Below are 19,836 nucleotides of genomic sequence, written 5' to 3' on the forward strand. Positions count from 1 at the left end.
GCCAGGTGTGGTGGTGGTCTTCAGTGGCTGGCACTTTCAGGGGCCATACTGGAAGCGCTGCAGCCTTTGGTGTCCTGTGTCACTTACTGCACAGGGGCCCCAGGCAACTTCCGCCCTCCTACATCACACAGAGAGCCAGGGAAAAGGACTGTACCACTTTATTGTCTCCCAACACCTCTGGTTCCCCTGTGCCCCCCCCCGCCCACCCCTGCCCAGGGTACGGGCACACGCCTTCCAAGCTGTCCGAGGGCACCTGCCTGGCCTGGTTCGGTCCTCCTAGCTACCTGCAGAGGAATGACTCGGCGTGGGGCTGGGGAGAGAGTGGGTACCACCGTCCTCTCCCCTGGCAGAGCCCGGGCACCCACACAGGAAGAGCTGGGTCCTCACCCTCTGCCCTACCCTTTCCGGGCCTCTGTCTGGGATGTCTGCGGGGGCAGGAAAACGGATCAGCCCCCAGTTAGGGGTGGGGCAAGGCATGAAATGCAGGAGGGTGGGGCATCTGTATGTGGAAGAGGAAGGAAATGGGACTAGCTCAGGAGCCCTCTGCTCAGACCGATGTGGAGCTCACTGGGATGGGCAGAAGCCAGCTGGGCAGAGAGCAGAAGCGGGATGAGAGGCAGGTGGGGGCACAGACCAAGGGACCAGTAGGTGGGAAGGAGAGGAATTAGGGTACAAATGGGGCATTCAAGAGAGACAGATGTGGTCCAGAGGCAGGAGGGAGTGAGAAGCCTGACCAGGAAAGGGCATAGAAAGGTGGGAACAGCTGACCTGAAGCAAATGGTTCCTGTGGAGAACACAGGGCTCCCTCCTCTCCTCAGCCCCTCCCCCACTCCCCAGCTCCAATGCACCCCAGAACCAACTGGCCATCCCAAGTCCTGGAAAACCTCTGGTAGGTGTGTCTCAGCCCCCCAGCTCCCAGACAACCCCTCCTTCCTGGTCAGCCAGCCTGTCCCTCTGACCTCTGCCCAGTCAGCTTCACTCACCCTCTACCAGCAACCGTGTGTGGGCGCTGTCCTGGCCGGCCTGGCAGCTGTAAGTGCCCTGGTCCTCAGGTCGCACGTCATGGATGACCAGGCTGTGGGTGGGGCCGTGGCTGCGCAGCTCATACTTGTCTCCCGGGCACAGCTCGACCCCCTCCCGCAACCAGCACACGTGGCCCCCCGAGCGGGACACAGTCACCTCCAGCACCGCCCTGCGGCCGACGAGAACCGTCTTTTCTCGAGGGGGGCGGCGGCACATCTGGAGAGGCAGTGCTGGGGGTGAGGACGAGGGCTTAAGTTAACAGGGACACGCAGGGCCCCCAGGAGGAGAGACGCATCTTCCCTCCCCTTGCAGCCTCCACTCCTGGTCTCAGATCTCTATGGTACGAGCCCGTTCCTCTGTACCCCTATCCCAAAGTCTCCTCCCCAGGAAACGCACTGCCTTCTGTGACCCTCCCCAGAAGAAGAGTCCCTCGAGGAAGGGAGGTGGGGAGGCAGCGTTTCCAGGACCAGCGGCCAGCCTGCCAGTCCCCGGGGGAGATGATGCCCACTCCCTGCCGTCCCTCCCCAGTTGCTTACCCTCTACCTCCAGCTGAGCCACGGACTGGGCAGGTCCCGCCTGGAAGCGGACCTCACCGGCGTCCTCCGGGCGCAGCTCGCTCAGCACCAGAATATGTTTCTTCCCTGGGGAGGTGAGGGAGGCGCTAAGCGAGGCAGGAGCCGCCACTGGGGAAGGTTCAGGGAGGAGGGTGGGCTGGAGTAGGTCCCCGGGTCGGTTTGGACGCGGCAAATGTGCGCTGGGCTGGGCGGAATTGGGATGCCGAAGGGAAAGAGGAGCGGTCTAGGACCGAGGGCTCAGAGCTGGGGACCCGGCAAAGACCGGGAGACTGCTCGTTGGGCTATGGGGCGGGGCCCATCGAGATGGAGGCGGGGCTTATCCTAGTAGGGCGGGGTCTGTCTGAGCCAGGCGCGGGGAAGCAAGGGACCAGAGTGGGAGGAAAGTCGGCCAGACCGTCCTGTCGGATGCGGACGTGGCCTCCAGGTCTCAGCGGACGGCCTCCGAGCTCCCAGCTCCCCGTGGTCTCGACCTCCGACACGGTGCACTCGAACGTGGCGCTGTCACCTTCGCGGGCGCGAACCGACCGGAGCTCGGAGAGTACAGACACGTTGCGCTCTGGGGCGGAGCGGGAGGCGTGAGGTGGGGCGGGGCGGGACCCGACCACGCCCCCGCCCCGCCCCTCTCTCTGGAGGCACCGGAGCCCGTCCCGGGCCAGTCGGGTCCGCAGCCCCCGCGCCCACAGCAGTGCCCAGCCCCGGCAGCGCCCCCGAACCCACCGCGCACGACCAGGCGGACGGGCCCGGCGCGAGCCGTCCCCACTGCACAGCTGTAGGTCCCGGCGTCCAAGGGGCCGCAGCGCCGCAGCTGGAGAAGGCGACGCGTGCCGAGGGCCTGGAGCCTGAGCCGAGGGCTGGGGGTGAGCGGGCGCCCGTCCTAGGGGCGAGAGTTACAGAGGGTCAGGGTGCACTCGGCTGGACACAGGCAGCCGCGGCCCGGGGAGGCGGCGGCGCCCTCTGTTGATGTCAAGCGGTTTCGAGGCGCGTTTACGCTTTCCTGGCTCTCAAGCCGGGATCTGGCTGTCCCAAGCCTTCCGGGCCTCGCCAGGAGCCAGGAGCCTCGTTGGGAAGGTGTCTCCCTTGGAGACATTAGGGCTCTACCCCTTTTGTCTGCCCCTGGGCAATGCTTCACCCCACTGAGCCTCAGGCTCCTTAGCGATAACACTGAGATAGCAAAACCTACCTCATAGGGCTCTTGTAAGGATTAGAGGGTTAAGTGTTAAGTAAATGTAAATCTGAGCACAGTGCCAGGCACATCCCTTCAGTGAATATTAGTTGTTTCCTTTTGGGGCATTATTATTACTGTCCTTATGCCGCCAAGGTAGGCTGGGCTCTGACCTTCTCCCAGGTGACATCAGCCAAAGCCTGGGAAAGCTCGCACTCCAATGTAGCTGTGTCTCCCTCAGTCACCTCTAGGTCCTGTGGCCCCCGCACAATGGTCACTGGGGCCTCTGCCAGTGGGAGAAGGAAGACACACTTGAGTACAGGGATCAGTGGTGGACACATTTAGGATGATCAGGAGAGGCCACTAGTGAGGGGGGGATGTGCTGGGACAAGTGATCCAAGTGGGATGCTGGTCAGTGGAGGACACGACAGGGCCATGGGAGTCAATGGGACAGGAGTGGCCAGCTGGGGGTGTCAGTGGGGGACATGCTGGGGCTACAGGGGCCTGGGGGGGCGGCCAAAGCAGAGATGCCAGTGGAGTCACCCAGAGGCCAGCATGGTCAGTGGGGACCACACTTGGCTGGAATGGACAGGTGACACTGGCCAGTGGGAGACATGATGGGTTCAGAGGCCAATGGGTGGTATGGTCAGCAGGGAACACGGTGGGCTGGACAAATGGGGGACACTCAAGCAGAGCTGCTAGTGGGGTCACCCTTAGGCAGTTAGTGGATCACTGGGACTGGAGGGGCCAGAGGGGCCCACTGAGGCAGGCAGTGGGGGTCACGGCAGGCTGGTATGATCAGTGGGGTCACGCTCAGAGCGGTCGGTGGGGCCACAGTCAGGCAGGCAGACAAAAGGGACCACACTGGCAGAGACCCATTCGTGGCCGCACGGCCAGTGGTTTGCAGGGACCGGAGGGCCACTGGGGTCATGCTGGATGATCAGATGGGTCAGAGGAGCCACACTCAAGCAGTAAAGGGGGTCAGCAGAGTCACACTCAGGGCAGTCAGTAGGTAGGCAGCGGGCCCAGAATCCGCACCTCTCACGGTGAGTCTGGCTGCACAGCGCAGGGAATCCACAGTGAAGGAGATGCAGCCCGAGTCGGCCAGGCCCAGGCCGCTGAGTACCAGGCACTGAGTGCGGCTCTCGGCATGCAGGTGGCACTTGGGCCCCGGCTGCAGCCGCACTCCACCCCGGGCCCACTCCCCGGTCACACCCTCCTGGGACAGCTCCAGCTGGAAGGTGGCACTGCCCCCCTCAATGATGGTCACATCCTCCAGAGGCCGTAGCACCCTTAGCTGCTTCGCTGATCGGGGAAGACGGGGGGAGAGGGAGAATGAGGGCTCCAGCTCTGGGCAAGGATTTTGAGGGCTCACACACCCCCTCGGCCCTGCCTGTACCACCCCTAACACCCAACCTGAGCTCCTATGGAAAGAAGCCCAGAACCAGGGTACAGGGAGAAAGGAGCACAGCAGGCCAACTCGGGGGGGAGGGGCTTATTGCTGTTAGGGGAGGGCACACATGAAGGGGATGGGCTGTGGTTAGAGGGTTGAGGAGTCTGGGTGAGGAGGGATGCTGTGACACCGGAAGGAGCACAGAAATTGAAGTCAGATACGCTGGGATTGGACCCCAGCTCTGCCACATAGTTTGTGTGCTGTGTGACCTTTCGCAAACTGCTTGACCTCTCTGGGCCTTAGTTTTCCCAATTGTACAAGGTGAATAGCACTGAGATGTGGGTTTATTGTGATTAAATGAATGAAGTAAATTAGAAGAGAATACATATCAGCAACAGCAATCATTCACCAAGCTCTGTTGGGCATTTTTCATGTTATCTCCATTCCCAAAGACCCTTGAAGTAGGGATCAGCCCCATTCTTAAGAAGACTTCGCTCAGAAAGGTTAAGTAATTTGCATGAGGTCTCACAGATGATAGAAAGCTCCGGCTTGTGGGGTGGGGTTGCTCTTTGCCAAATGGGCCCGTGTATCCTGGGGCATGTGAGCAAGGGATAAACACGGCAGGTCTTTCCGGAGTATAATATTTATGTTTACAGCAAAGCCAACTTGGACATGTGAAATGGAATGCAAAATCCACACGGACTTCTAGGGTACATAGAAAACACTAGAAAAGGCAAGTTTTGCTTTGGGAAGGCTGCTTCAGGTCACACTTCTGGAGGCCAGGCAGGGCTGACTTGCCTCAGTGGTGAGGGGCACTTTGGTGGGGGTCTGAGGGGCCCTGGGACAGCCAGGAAAGGCTGCGCCAGGGGGTGGGCAATGCATTAGGAGAGGACAGGACACTCACGCCTCACGCTGAGCCTGGCCAGGGTGCGATCGTGGTGGCTCTCACAGCCGTAGGTGCCCTGGTCGGCCAGCACGACGCCGTGGATGAAGAGGCGGTAGACGTGGCCATCCTGGGCCATGGACATGCGAGAGTCACGGGGTAAGGGCTCCCCACCTCGCATCCAGCGCACGGCCCCCGCTGCACCCACTCGGCCCGTCTCCACTTCCAGGCACACGTCCTGCCCTTCCTCGGCCCGCATGTCCTGCAGGCGCCGCAGGAAAAGCAGCTCCGTTTCTGGGGAGGAAGGGGGAGGGGGTCATGGAGCCTGACACCCTGCTCCCTGGCCGATGATCCTGGGGCAGACGGACAGGTGTGCCAGGGCCAGGGTTGGGCGGACAGGGACAGGAGCCAAGACCACTTCATCCCCATCAGAACCAGACCTCGAACGTGGAGCCGGGCGCTCGTGGCCGTGCCCCCTGCTCGCGCAGTCACGGTCCCCGCGTCGTCAAGCTGGCAGCCTCGGACGGTCAGCGTGCGGCTCGAACCACTCTGGCCTAGCTCTAGCTGGGGTCCCGGAATGACAACGGCCCCGTTGCGTAGCCAGGTGACCTCGGCGTCTGGTGGGGAGACTTCACACCGGAACGTGGCATCATCCCCCTCGTGGACGGTGAGTGGTGTCAGCTCTGAGACCAGCTTTGCCAGTGGTGGTTCTGGGTGTGTGTGGGGGGGGTCGGGCAGTGAGGTGGGCTGTGTCTTTCCCTTTCCCTCTTTTTCATCCTCTCCTGGGGGTACATCTCCCAGTTATTGTGAAGATCTTTCCTGAGGACCATAGGGGGGTGTCCCAAAGGACAAGATGCCAGCTCCCTGCCCCTCCTAGCTGCCACCTCTCAATCCTGGTCTGCCTCTGACTCCCTAACAGATCATTTATCATGGACCCTATCTTATTTAACTGTCACCACAGCCCTATAAGACAAGCACCATCCCCCCACTTCAGAGCCGGGGCTCAGAGAGGTGGAGCAACTTGCCAGGGTCACACCCTCCTGGCAAGCAGAACCCAGATTGGACCCGGGGTGGGCTGACTCCAGAGCCCCTGCTTTTAACCACTGGGCTAGGCCTCCTTCTATAGAGATGGTTCCTGAAAGAAGGAGGCCTGAACCCTCGTCTCAGTAATAGCTGTGCACGCATTGGTTGGAGCCAGAGGTAGCAAGGAGGGGATCGGGGGCTGAGGGGGTCCTGGGACAGTGCAGAGGTGTGGTCTTTGGGGTGCCAGGGCCCACAGGGTGTGAGGGATGCACTGTTACCTTCCACGCTGACGAGGAAGATGCGGCTGTCCTGGGGCGTGTCGCACAGGTACTCCCCAGCGTCCCCACTCCGTGCCCCCCGCACCCGCAGCACCTGCCTCGCCCCGGCCTGCTCCAGCTGCACCCGCCCCTGGCTCGCCAGTCGCTCCCCGTCCTTGTACCAGCGCACAGGGCCCCCCGGCCTGGAAAGGTGCACCACCAGCTCCAGGTCCCTGCCTGGGGTGCTGCGAACCCTCGTCTGGGCTGCCTCGGGGGCCACCACCTGCACGGGGGGCTCTGTGGGGTCAGAGCAGGGTGTCACTGGGAGGGAGAGGCCTGAGGGCTACGAGGGGGGCAGTGGGAAGCAAGATGCCGAGAGACGTGGGTGAGGGGTGGACGAGGCACGCTAGAGAAGCGGAGTGGGGAGACTCATACTGGTTTGGGGGTGCGGCTCTCTCAGGCCTTCTGCCCAGGCCATACTTACCAGCCACTCGCACGGTGAAGCTGAGGCTGGGGGCCCCCGGGGCTGTCGCGGACTGGCAGGTGTAGAGGCCTGCGTGGGCCAGCTCTGCAGCCCGGATGCAGAGGATGCGGCGGGGGCCCTCGGCATGGAGCTCCAGGCCCTCGCCCTCCTGCACCGGGCTCCCGTTGTGCCTCCAGAAGACCAGGGCACGAGCCCGGGACAGTTCACAGCTCAGCACCACCGGCTCCCCGGGGGCCACACAGAGTGGGGCAGGGGCTGCCTCTGGGGCAAGGAACCGGACTGGGGGCTCTGGACAGAAAGAGGAGCATGTCGGCTCGGGCTTACTAGCCACCCCCCGCACCCAGGCTGGCAGGAAGCACCCACCAGCCAGGCTGACATTGAAGGTGACAGCTTCGTCACACGTCTCACACACATACTCCCCGGCGTCCTCGGGCTGGGCGTGGGGCAGGGTGAGGGTGCGAGCAGACCCCTCGGCTCCCAGCTGCAGCGTGTCCGATGCCTCCACCTCCAGCCCATCCTTGTACCAGCGCACCCGGGACCCGGCAGGGGCCACCTCGCAGCGCAGCTCCACGCGCCCCGGGGCCCCGAACTGCAGGTCCAGGGAGCGGGCTGCCGGGTGCACAATCCTCTCTGGCGGGGCTGGCGGACAGACGGAGGGAGCGGTGCTCAGGCTCAGCAGGCAGGCCTCTACCTGACTCACCCCCTGGCTTCTCAGCCCTCTCTCTTCCCAGCGCAGCTCTTGGGACCGGGGTGGCTACCGTCCATGCGCACCTACTGTGCGCCAGGTGCCACACTAAGCGTACTGAAGCTCTTGGCACGGTCACTCCTGACGCTCCCTAGGAGGGCAGTGATGTTGGCTTCACTTTACGGGTGAGGACTTGAGGCCTCTTTAGAGGAAAGTGATTTGTCCAAGGTCCCAGGGGCAGAAAGAGGTAGACGCAGACCTAGCTGGCCCCAACGCACGCCCCTCCCTAAGTCGCCCCCACTCCATACCCCTCTTCCCTGCTTTCCCTCTGATGTACTTATCATCACCTACTGGTTGTCTGTCCATCCTCACTAGAAGTCGAGCTCCACGAAATCGAATTCTAGTGGAGAATTGGAGGTTTGCTCTTATTGGCTTGCCACTCTGTCAGCATTCAGAACAGCGCTAAGCGCAGAGTAGTTGCTCAATAAATATCTGATGACTGAATGAAAGCTCCTAAGGGGGCAGGTGGGGCGGGCCTAAGATGCAGGAAGTGAGAAGGTTGGGTGTCTGTCCCTTAGCCCCCTGCCTCTCTAGCTCCCCAGGGTGCCCAGAGAACTGCCCACCTGTGATGGTGACAGTGAAGAAGGCTGAGTCATCTACGGCGTCACACACGAACTCGCCCCCCTGCTCGGGCTGGGCGGCAGGCAGCACCAGGCGGCGGTGCGGCCCATCGCTCGCCAGCACCAGGGCCTCGCTCTCCTCCACCTCCAGCCCGTCTTTGTACCAGCGCACAGGGGCGTCCTCCCGGGACAGCTCGCACATCAGCACCACGCACTCCAAGCTCACGGCGATCAAGGTCACCTCATCCCGGGGATATATGATGCGCACTGGGGGCTCTGCAGAGTGGGGTGATCACAGGCTGTCACAAACTCACCGTCGGCCTCCCTGGCAGTAAGAAGTTCCTGTCGTTCACAGTAATAAGAGTGATAAGGATAATCACAACAAGGAGTAAGAGGTCCAGGGCCTGCTCTCTGAAATCCCTGGCGCCGGAGGTGTGAGAGAATCCAGAATGCTTCAGATCCCAGAAATGGTGCATTTATCAGAGATCACACACCTGCTCCTCCCAGCCCCCTCTGGGGCACCTCCTCCCGCCCCATCAACCTCACTAACATTTCTGCGTTGTAACCTAGAGATATACTCACTCTAAGCAGGATAATTAAAGAGTAGAAATCGTTCCACAGCAGTTAAACTCAGATTTTACTAAATGACTTTGAATATCCAACTTGCAAAGAGACTTTTGATTTTAACTGTTTTTTTTTTAGATCAGAATTATGAGTAAGAGATCTTGGATCTGTAATAGCAAATACTCACTATTTCCTAACGTTCCAGAACAGCCCTAAGCACTTTACACATTGAACCCTCACAGCGATCCGAAGAGGTAGGTATGGTTTTATCCCTGTTTTCCAGACGAAGAAAGAACCTGAGGCACAGAGTGATTACCCAACCTCTTTAAGGTCACAGCTGGCTACACCTGTTCTGGGGCGGGGGTAGGGGGGAAGGGTGGGGAGAACAACCATCTGTGAAAGGGAGGCTCAGACTCTGCGAGCAGTGGTAGGGATTGCAAGCCAAGGCGGGCGGAACTCAGTAATGATTTTTGCATCTGTGCATAAGACTTGCCAACACCTGTCTGAGAATTCCCCAGGGATGCTAAACACTGATTCTGGGAGTTCATTTCCAACTGCTCCAAACCGGTCGCTCCCCCACAGAAAAGGAGTGTGTCAACACTGGAAGTGACTGGTGCACTGAGTCCGAGCCTGCCTGTGCTCCCATGCACCCTGCACGTCTCTCAGAATCTTCTAGGTTCCAGGACACTTTTAGAGCTCCTTTAACATTCAGCCCCCTAGTGGCGAGGCTTAGGAACTGCTAGCTTCCCGGTCCCACTGTTTGCCGAGGCGCGCATGGGCTGACGTGCTCACCAGCACACACTGAAGTCCTCTGCCTCCACCACCCACCTCCCTAACAGCTTGTTCTAAGAGTCTAGAGGATACGGGCTGGTTCTCTGGGGCCCCCGTAAGGCTGGCAAATTGCAGAGGAGTGGCTGCCTGAGGTGGGGGGGGGAGGTGATGGGGGCAGTCGGGTGAAGACAGGGTGCAGTGATGGGGCTGGGGGGTCTGCACAGCTGTGGGACCTCAGCTTGGCATCAGACTTGATTCTCCGTGGCCCAAAGCCGAGGTGGTTCTTGTGTCAACTTCCCTGTGAAGAATCTGGTGTTTTGTGGGGAGGCCAAGTGTGGGCTGAAATGTGTGTATCTGCCATTATGTCTGGCCGGAGCTTGAAGGTTCTCACTACAGGACAGAACGTGTGCAGAAAGGCCTCTTTGGCTTTGTGGCTTGTGTGCGCCAGGCTGCACTATCCGGAATGCAGGGAGTGTGTGTGTGTGTGTGGGGGGGGGGGCGCTAAGTAGCTCAGCCTGGACTGAGGCATCACTCCTGGGCCAGGGCAGGGGACAGGGCAACAAGACGGTGCCAGGTGCAGGACGGGCACTCCAGTGAAGCCAGCAGGATTCTTCTGTGCCCGCCAGAGCTGCCTAGGCCCTGCAACACCCCTCCCCCACCAAGGCCCCCCCCCCCACTGGGATTGGCATCATGGGCTGCAGCCCCTAAGTTTCCAGCACTGAATGAACCCCCATCACTTCCACAGTCGTTCTGTGCTTTTCCAATTTTGAACAGTCTCCCCCCTCCCTTCAGTCCACACCTGACCCTGCTTAGCTAACTCAGCCCCTGCCTCAAGTATCCAGTTTGAAGGCACTTCCCGCCTGTGCACAAGGCCAGCTGCCACGCGGCCTTGAGCTCTCGCCGCACCCTATCACAACACCGGACAATCCACATTCTAAGACCCTCTAATGTGCCTGGCTTTCCTGCCAGGCTGTGCACTCCCGGAGAGAAGCGAGCACGTCTGTCTGCTTGCCGCTGGGGGGTCCAGACCCAACCCAGGGCTGGCTCATACGGTGCAATGGTGACTTTCTCCGAAGCCCTCCCTGACTCTCCTGTTCTCCTCTCTTGAGCCCTCTGCTCTCGTCCTTCACGGCACTTGTCACGAGGTGTCCACTGTACATTTATTTGCGTGTTTATTGGTTTAACACAGGGGTCGCAAACTCCAACGCTCACAGGGGCCAGGTAGGTAAGGTCAGTGGCGGAAGCAGTCTGGGGAGAGGCAAAGAGGCACGGCAGGGAGGTAACGACCGAGGAATGCGGGCCCCGCAATATGGGGGTAGCTGCTACTCAGCACCAGCTGTTCGTCGCCATGGGGGGAAGCGGGACCAGAGCCGCCGGGTCTTCGGCTTTTTCAAGAGGACGCATAACTCCGGATTGTTATTTGAACTGTCCTGACTTTGGTAAGACTCTGCAGGCCAAACAAAACACATCTGTGGGCTGCATGGGGCCCTACGGACTGCCCGTTTGCGACCCCTGGTTACCAGCGGCCTCCCCAGCTAGACTGGCGGCTCTGGGAGAACGGAGCCCGCGTGCGTCCGCAGCCCCGGACCCGGCGGCCGGCACGCAGGAAGTGCTCGGCCAACAAGCCGTTGGAGCACAGCTCTTCCTGGCGCCAGTGCCGGGGAGGAGACTTATCACCCGAACAGGGGCTGAACAGGGCCCCCCCCATCCCCCCCACCCCGAGGTCTTTCGGGCAGGGAGCCTTGGTACAGGCCCCGCGGCCCTACCTCCCTCCTCCCCGGTGAGCTAACTAGGGAGTCCGTGGCCAGCTCCCCCAAGGGCTCAGGACAGTCTGCCGGTGACCCGGGGCAGCTGGGGTGAGCCCACACCTGTGACAGTGACGGTGAACGAGGCCGACTCGTCGTCGATCTCGCACAAGTACTCGCCGGAGTCCTCGAGCTGGACAGCGGGCAACACCAGGCGGCGGACCGTGTCCTCCTTCTGCAGGAGCAGCGCGGGACTCTCCACTACCTCCTCGCCGTCCTTGGTCCAGCGCACCTCGGCCCAGGGCCGGCACAGCTCACAGGTCAGCACCACGCGCTCCAGGCGCACGGCTGCCACGTACACCTTGCCGCTGGGGTACACGATCCACGAGGAGACGTCTGGAGGATGGGGACAGTCGTGGCTGGGACCCACGGGCCCTGCTGCCCTCCCTCATCCGTGCCTGTTCCCTCCTCCTGGCGAGTGGGCCATGTGTCGAAGGAGAGAGCCTTCCCTCAGGTTAGGTCTCACAGTTCCTCGGACAGCCACGCCCAGCTGGAGACACGACCACGGTCACCAAAGCACATCAGAGGCATGGGGGCACAGTGGGGACGACGGTGGCAGCCTCTGCTAGAGAAACGTGCTACATTCTCGGGTTGGGACAGGGACAGTGTGAAGGGTGGGACCAGGGAGAGGAGGGTTGGGTGCCCAGATGGAGCCAGGGCCTCCCTTAGGCTCTTGAGAGCTTCTGAGCCCTCTAGTGCAGGGGCCCACCTGCCCTGGACCCCACCCCGCCATACAGCTGCCATTCCTAACGCTCCCCTTCGCTGGAGAACGGAGACAGCAGAGTTTCCCTGGGCATCGTGCACCCTGGCCAGTGTTAATGACAACACATTTTCTGTGGGTGACTGAACCTCAGGATGCAGACCAAGGAGGGACTTGGGATCAGCCAGGGAGAGGGGAGCAGGGCCTGGGGGGTGAGAGCGTGACAGCTGCCCAGGCGGCGTCCCACGGGCCTGCCTGGCCCCCCACCTGTGATGGTGACCGTGAAGTAGGCGCGCTCATCTCCGGCGACGCACTGAAACTCGCCCCCGTCTGGGGGCTGGGCGGCAGGCAGCACCAGGCGGTGGTGGGGCCCTTCCTTCTCCAGGACCACGAAGTCACTCTCCTCCACCTCCTGCCCGTCTTTGTACCAGCGCACGGGTGCGTCCTCTCGGTCCACCTCACAGGCTAGCATGACACACTCTGAGGTTATGGCGTGCACGAACACGTGCTCCTGGGGGTCCAGGATATGCACCGGGGGGTCTGTTGGGGAGCAGAGACCGGGTCACACAGACAGCCCCCCCAACACACACACAGGAGACCGCTTCCTCCCCGAGGGACCCTGGGAGGGTTGAGGCTACGCTGTGCAGGGTGTCTGGAGCAAGAACGTGGGCTACTGAGTGCGTGGCGGCTGAGGTAATGCAGATCCTGTGGCACTGGGGGGCTCCCTGAGTTGATTCCCCAGAGGGTCAGAGGTGGCTTGGTGGGGACACGGTTGGGGGAGGCACAGCCTTGGTCTCGGCTGAGGGGAGGTCACCATCATGGGCGCCATCGGGGCCATGCCTGCTGCTGGCTTTACAAGGGAGCCCCCGGAGCACTGGCCCCAGGATGGGCAGGGGGCGGGAACGACTTAGCAGTGCCACCGTGAGACAGCTGCTCTCTACAGATAGTAAGTTCCCCATCACTGGGGGCATGTAGGCAGCAGCTGGACGACCTCCTGGCGATGGGGTTGAAACAGGATTTCCACTCAAAGCGGGAAGATGAGCTGAATCAGGGGTTCCCAAGCTGCCCTCCCAGAGTGGATCCCTAGGCTCTACCCTGGACAGCTGGCGCTAGAGGTCTGGGGGGCCTGGGCATATGCATTTATAACAAGCTTCCAGGGTGGTTCTGAAGCAGCCAGAACATGGACTGGCTTGAGAACCACTGGACCACTGCACTTAAAGCGTCCCTTTGACCCGGGCCACCTGAGGCAGGTGTGAACCCAGCTAGGGTGTTTGCTGGCAGTGTGACAATGGGTAAGTCCCATAACCTCTCTGAGCCTCAGTTTCTTCCTCTGGGAACTGGAGATCTATTCCTTCTCACCCAGTTGTGAAGTTTTACACGAAATGGTATATATGTGAAGCATTTAGTGTAACGTTTGGCTCATGGTAGGTACCCAATAAATGTTCGCCCCCGTCTCTCCTTCCCTTAACTGAGTTTTGTTTCCCCACCCCCTACCCAGAGCAGGGTGTGTGGAGGGCAAGTGTGCTGGACAGCGTTGGTGGAGGGAGGACTTAGAAGCAAGTACAGAATAATTCGAATACATGTCCCCTGGCCCGCTAGGCTCTCCCCGGAAGGGACACCCCCCCAAGTAGGCAGACCACGGGATGGGGCTCACGTGGCCCCTAGAGTCAGCCTCAGCTGCAGAAGCCCAGACCACCACAGTTGCTGACCTCGGACAGTGACACTGAAGAAGGCGGAGACCCCCTCCGTCCTGCACTCAAACTCGCCGCTGTCCTGGACCTCGGCGGCCGGCAGGATCAGGCGGTGTTTGCGCCCGTCCATCTTCACCACCAGGGACTCGCTCTCCTCTACCTCCTGCCCATCCTTGTACCAGCACGCTGGGAAGTCCACCCGGGAGAGCTCACAGGTCAGCACCACCCGCTCCGAGGTCGTGAAGGTCAAGGACACCTTGTCCTCGGGGCTCAGGATGTGCACGGGGCTCTCTGTGCGGGGAGAGGCGTGGGCACAGGCAGCACTCTCATCACGCTCTGCCTGGGGTCAGCACCCCTCCCTGCTGCGGGGGGGGGGGTGCCTCCGTCAGGCCACACAACTGCTGTCACTGTCAATGCAGTGGTGGGGATTTAAAAATAAATCATCTGCAGCTTACACACCAACTCTCAAGTGCAACGCCTTTAGGGTACAGAATTCCTAGGGAATCTGCTGAAAATGCAGGCTCTTAGGCCCCACACACGCATGCAAGGGCCAGGGAATCTGTCTTATCAACCAGCCCTCCAGGCGACCCTGATGTCAGGGATCCCAGTTTGCATTGTGGAAACGCTACTCTGGTTGCTGGTTCTTATTCTGCCCTCCCCTAGGATGCCGGCAGCTGACGACCTCCGGGCCCTGTCCTTGGGCACCGAGGAATTCCTCGATGGGCCTTACAAACTCTGGCAGTGGTGAGATGGCAAGAGCCACATGTCCCTGCACTTTCAGATGCCCACCAAGAACTGTCCACAGGTGGCACAGGGTGAGTCTGGAGCCAGACTGCCTCGCTGCATCACCCAGCACTACCACTCATTAGCTTGGTGATTCTGGGCAAGTCACTTAACCTCGCTGTGACTCAGCTGCCCCATCTGTAGAATGGGGTAAGAGAAGAGCCTACCTTACAGGGCTGTTAAGAGAACTGTGTTAATGAATACAATGTACTTGAGACGATTAGGGTTGTGCTCAGCACATAGGAAGTTGCTTTGATAATGTTATCGATTACAGGATGCAGTCAGGGACTAGGGACCAGGGTCTGTGTCTTGGAGATAACAAATGTGACAGAATTCCGTCAACCACAAAGAGCTCCAGAGAATGTGGCTATGAAGCTGATGAAGATACTACGGAGTCCCCTCTACATTGCACGTAGGTTGAAATGGGCCTTCTGGACCACTGAGCCCTCCGTCTGGGCCCACTAAGGACTTCTGTGTCTTGACCCTATCTATCTGTCCACCCTGGTCCCCACGAGCACCGACCTTGGATGGTGAGGGCGGCTGAGTCCTGCACACCGGGGCAGCTGAAGCCAACCAGGGCCCCGCTGTGCTGGTGCTTGACGGCTCGCAGGAGGAGTCTGTGCTGCAGACCTTTCTGCTCGATCCGGTAGCGCAGGGCCCCGGGCTCCACCTGGCCCTCTGGCTCGTGACTCTTGAGTTCTTCCCCATTAAGGAACCAGGTGCCCTGGATGATGGTGGAAAGATCCAGGGAGAAGACTGCATCTTCCCCGTCGTATACCTGGACGTCCTCCAGACCAGCCACCAGGCGAGCTGTGGGCACTGCGATGGGGACGGAGTGTGGCCATCAGAACCAGAGGGGCGGCAGAGGGCAAGGGTGTGCAGGCAGAAGGTACAGACCAAAGGCTGGGGGAGGGAGGAGAGAGGATGGGGAGGGCCTGATTGGGGTACGGCTGCCGACAGGCCAGGGCCGACAGCGCTGACTCACCGAGGTGAGCGGACCCGTGGAACACAACATGGGGGCTGCGGCCGTGTTCGCTGACCGTGCAGACGCGGAAGCGGTAGTCACCCTCGGAGGGCACACAGTCTCCTGGGACCTCCACGGCTCCGGCTTTCTCGATGCTGAAGCACTGGATCCAGTCTTCGGAGCCCACCTCCTGCCGCTCCAGCCGGTAGATGAAGGGGGTCTCAGGGGCTGGCTCAGGGGGCTTCCAGGTCAGCAGGACTGTGTTCTTATGGCCCTTGAACATCTCTGCCAACACGGGGGGTCCTGGGGGGCTGTGCTTGACACCTGGGATAAAGGCAGGGTGTGCATTCCAGCCCTGCTCCAGGCTCCCTGCAGCCCTCCCACCTTGAGTCCACCTCGCCAGCCCAGGCTCTGGCATCTAGTTGCCCTCCTGCCCACGGGCTCTCATGCCCTCACATTTGACTCTGAGCAGAGTGGTGGTACGGGAGTTGCCCAGGCTAAAAGTGACCTCGCCAGCATCTTCTCGGGTGACCCCTGGAAGGACCAGGGCGTGCATGTGGCCAGAGCTGCTCTGGCAGGTGGCCGGCAGGTCCTCCCCGTCACGGCTCCAGCGCCCCTCGACCCCAGCTTCTTGTGTCTCCACCAGCAGCACCGCATTCTCTCCCTCTAGGACGTCCAGCTTCCGGGGCAGCCGCTTCAGGATGGGCCCTGAAATACGCACGGGAATCGTTCAGCCTGGGGTCTGGGCACCTGCGTGCCTCAGCCCGGGCATCCTCCCACTGGCCAGCCCACCTTTGACTGTCACGTTGGCCACGGTGCGCACTCGGCCCCGCATCTCGCACAGGTAGACGCCGTCATCATCTGCCTTCAGCCTGTGGATGATGAGGCGCCGGACAGTGCCCTCCTCGATCTGCTCGTACTTGCGGCACGGCAGGAGCCTCTGGTCCTCGCGGAACCAGGCCGTGGGAATGCGAGAGTTGGGCACTTTACACTCCAGCACGGCAATCCCGTGCTCCCGGCCTTCCACGTCCTGCAGGGGCCTGGTGAAGCGGAGGCGGGGCTCTGTGCAGAGGGGAAAGACAGGAGAAGGCTCTGGAGGGGGCCCGGCCAGGGGAAGGACTCCTTGCATCATCAACTGCCTAAACCCACAGTAGCTCCTGCCATTTTTCTCCCTGGGCCTGTAGGTATTCTGGAATCACAGAAAAACCACCGGAAGGGAAGTCAGATGGCCTAAATTCTCATCTGACCCTGACACTCATCAACCACATCACCTTGACCAAGGCCATTTTAGTGATCCTGGGCCTCGGTTTCCTGACTTTATTATTTTTAAAAAATACTTATTAAAAAATATTTATTTATTTTATTTTATTTTTTAAATTTTTATTTATTTATTTGAGAGAGAAAGAATGGGAGACAGAGAGCATGAGAGGGAAGAGGATCAGAGGGAGAAGCAGACTCCCCGCTGAGCAGGGAGCCTGATGCGGGACTCGATCCTGGGACTCCAGGATCATGACCTGAGCTGAAGGCAGTCGCTTAACCAACTGAGCCACACAGGCGCCCCATAAAAATATTTATTTATTTTAGAGAGAGAGAGAGAATCCTGATGCAGACTCCCCGCTGAGCACAGAGCCTGATGCGGGATGTGGGGCTCGATCCCAGGACCTTGAGATCATGACTGGAGTCATGATCTCAAATCTAGAGTCAGCCGCTCAAGTTTCCTGACTTTAAAGTGGGGAAAGGGATGGAAGGGCTTGGATTACATCAGTGATTTTCAAGCTGTTCCCTGGGGCCCCTGAGGGCCCTTACACAAATTCTGCAAGGGTCTGAGTCGAATTTCATTTTTAAAGTACTTTAGTCGTTTTCACATGGATGGAGCTAGAGAATAGAATGCTGAGTGAAGTAAGTCAGTCAGAGAAAGACAAATCCTATATGATCTCACTCGTACGTGGAATTTAAGAAACAAAATAAACGAGCAAAGGGGGAAAAAAAGAGGAGGGGCGCAAACCAAGAAACAGACTCTTAACTATAGAGAGCAAACTGCCGGGTTACCGGGGGGGGGGGGGGGGGAAGGGGGATAGGAGATGAGGATCAAAGGGTACAATACAATTATCCTGGTGAAAATACATACATAAGTAAAATGATTTTAAAAAGTACGATTAAAATATATATATAAAAAAGTACTTTAGTCATTTTCAAAACTGCATTTTATAAGAAAGCACGATGACGGAAAGGAGCGGTGGGTTATGAGGCTGCTGGAGTAGCATGTTTGTCCCGCAGCTGCGGGAAGTTCTGCCTTCCCACTGGGCTTCTGTTTCCTGATGGTGTTAGTTAGCGAGGCCCTGCGGGTTTGGCCACACCAGACCTCAGCACAGGCCCACACGCCTGACTGAGCACCAGGCAGGGCTCTGGAGATTTGCCAACTTTTCTTCCTCTGAGGGAACAAGGTGGGTAATAACTAAAGAAGGTATAATCCCTCGAGTTGTGATGAACTCTGATTATGGAGAGCTTTACCTTCCAGTGGGAGTTTGGGGTGGTTTTTTTTATCCCCCTTCTGAATTTTCTGTTTATGAGCACTGTAAGCATTTATGAGATACTGTTGATGACTCAACTTTGAAATAGAAATTTCCTCTCGTTCACCTTCTTCTTCTTTCAAACCTGGAGAGCATTTTCGAAACAGGGCATGTTTCCTTCCTCAAGCCTACCTTTGGTGTGAATCAGGAGTTTCTCAATGTGTCGCCTGCAGCCCCAGACTTTCCCACAGGGCTCACAGATGAGACCCAGTTATGAATGCAGCCTCGTCTTAAAATGTGTATATTCAATAAAATAGCACCCTGGTTCTCACTGATGGGCTTTATAAGTGCATGGTATAAATCTGAACCTAGAAATGTACACCCATAAAATGTTCCTTATACCAGTCTTCTATGTTGGGGCCCCACATGGGATTTCCATTGAGGGAGAGGAGAGTAAAACAAAGAGGCTGAAATCCACAGGACTAGAAGCGCTCCCTCTTGGTTGGTCCATCAGTCACTCCTTAAAGCCGCTTATCAAAGAGTCATTTTCCACCCTCGGCCTCAGAATCACTTAGGGGGTTTGCTAAGCAGTTCCTGGGTACCCTGGAGACCTACTAAATCCGAATCCCTGGGGGGTGGGAGGCGGGCAGGAAAAGGTATGTGATTAGTCCGCCTCCCCTCTCCCCCACCGTCTCCGGGGCAGCGCTGGAGGCCCCTCCCCAGGGCCCGGGGAGTCCCGGGGGCGCCGCAGTACCTTTGACGTGCAGCTGCACGGCACTGAGCGTCTGGCCCGCCGAGTTGCGCGCTGCGCACACGTAGAGCCCGCGGTCCTTGGCCTGGCAGTAGAGCACCTTGAGCACGAAGCCGCCGTCGCGGTCGCGGTACATGAGGCGGCGGCGGTCGGAGAGCAGCGGGCGGCCCTCCCAGTGCCATTCGATCTCGGGCTCGGGCTTGCCCATCACGTAGCAGCGGAACTTGGCGTGCTTGCCCTCGTTCACCCAGAAAGTCTTGGGCGCGCACTTGAGCGGCTCCACCACGGGCTTGGGGGCCTCGTCGGGGGCCTCGTCGGGGTCCTCGAGCGGGTTTTCGGGGGGCTGGTGCACCTGCAGCAGCGCGCCGGCCTGCGCGTGGCCGTGCGCGTTGCGGGCGTGACACACGTAGACGCCCGAGTCGGGCAGCCGCGCCGCCAGGATGCGCAGCGCTAGGCTCACGCCCTGGCCGCCCTCGGCGCGGCCAGGCTCGAGCGTGAAGTGGCCGCTGTCCCACACTTCGTCCAGGGCCATCCCGTCCTTCTCCCAGTAGAGCGCGGGCGCGGGGAGGCCCCCCACCTGGCACGTCAGCACCACCTGCGCCCCCCGCAGCACCCACTGGGACCGGGGCCCCTCCAGGAACACCGGGGCGCCCTCCCCGGCCCCGGGAGGCGGCAGCGGGCGCTCGGCGGGCTGGGGCTCGGGCTCGGGGGCCGGCGGCTCCAGCACGGTGACGGCGGCCGCCGCGTAGGCCTCCCCGGCCGCGTTGCGGGCGCGGCACACGTAGACCCCCGCGTCGGTGGGCAGCGCGCCGCTCAGCAGCAGGCCGTGCTCGGCGCCGTCCGCGGGGAAGCTCACGCGCTCCGAGGCCGCCAGCTGCTGGCCGCCCTTCTCCCACACGACAGTGGGCGGCGGCTCCCCCAGGACCACGCACTTGAGCTCGGCCTCGGCGCCACTTACCACCCGCACGGGCCGCGGGAAGCGCAGGAAGCACGGGGGGCTCCCCTGATCCCCGGAGCCCGCCTTCATCGTGGCGGTTGCCGCCGGCCCGCAGCGGTGCGGGGGGAAGGGCGGGCGGCGGGCGCGCGGAGGCCCGGGGGCGGCGGCGGGAGCCCGCGAGGCGGGGCGCGGCTGGGGCCGGGGCGCGGGCACCCGCGGAGCTTCCCCCGTTCCCCCGGCCGCCCGCTCCCGGTT

General features: G+C 60.4%; 1 protein-coding gene across 2 annotated transcripts; it reads right to left on the reverse strand.

The window, feature by feature from the left end:
• Positions 1–198: 198 nt before the first annotated feature.
• OBSL1 (obscurin like cytoskeletal adaptor 1) lies at positions 199–19,671 on the reverse strand. 2 transcript variants are annotated; one of them, XM_021702852.2, is made up of 21 exons: positions 18,648–19,671; positions 16,176–16,445; positions 15,840–16,091; positions 15,405–15,707; positions 14,942–15,238; positions 13,655–13,927; positions 12,213–12,485; positions 11,309–11,581; positions 8,109–8,381; positions 7,164–7,439; positions 6,801–7,088; positions 6,338–6,613; positions 5,477–5,746; positions 5,058–5,330; positions 3,799–4,065; positions 2,934–3,046; positions 2,316–2,472; positions 1,993–2,154; positions 1,560–1,664; positions 984–1,253; positions 199–284 (listed from the first exon to the last, which is right to left on the reverse strand). In XM_021702852.2, the coding sequence occupies exons 1-21, from the start codon at positions 19,669–19,671 to the stop codon at positions 277–279; spliced, it is 5,703 nt and encodes a 1,900-aa protein (XP_021558527.2). In that variant the 3' UTR covers positions 199–276. The 2 variants fall into 2 exon arrangements, with proteins under 2 accessions (XP_021558527.2, XP_021558526.1); XM_021702851.1 differs by lacking the exons at positions 199–284; positions 984–1,253; positions 1,560–1,664; ... (8 more) ...; positions 7,164–7,439; positions 8,109–8,381 and adding an exon at positions 10,588–10,887.
• Positions 19,672–19,836: the final 165 nt, after the last annotated feature.

This window comes from Neomonachus schauinslandi, chromosome 3 (genome assembly GCF_002201575.2).
Source record: "Neomonachus schauinslandi chromosome 3, ASM220157v2, whole genome shotgun sequence".
Taxonomy (NCBI): domain Eukaryota; kingdom Metazoa; phylum Chordata; class Mammalia; order Carnivora; family Phocidae; genus Neomonachus; species Neomonachus schauinslandi.

Bases quoted from the DNA above. Each gene is read 5' to 3' on its own strand.
- OBSL1 (XM_021702852.2), bottom strand. From the start codon at position 19,671: ATGAAGGCGGGCTCCGGGGATCAGGGGAGCCCCCCGTGCTTCCTGCGC. The intron at 12,486-13,654 runs GTCAGCAACTGT...GCTCCCCAACAG, and splicing joins CTTCAGTGTCACTGTCCGAG to ACCCCCCGGTGCATATCCTG. The intron at 4,066-5,057 runs GTGAGTGTCCTG...TTCCCCGATCAG, and splicing joins GGCCAGGCTCAGCGTGAGGC to CGAAGCAGCTAAGGGTGCTA.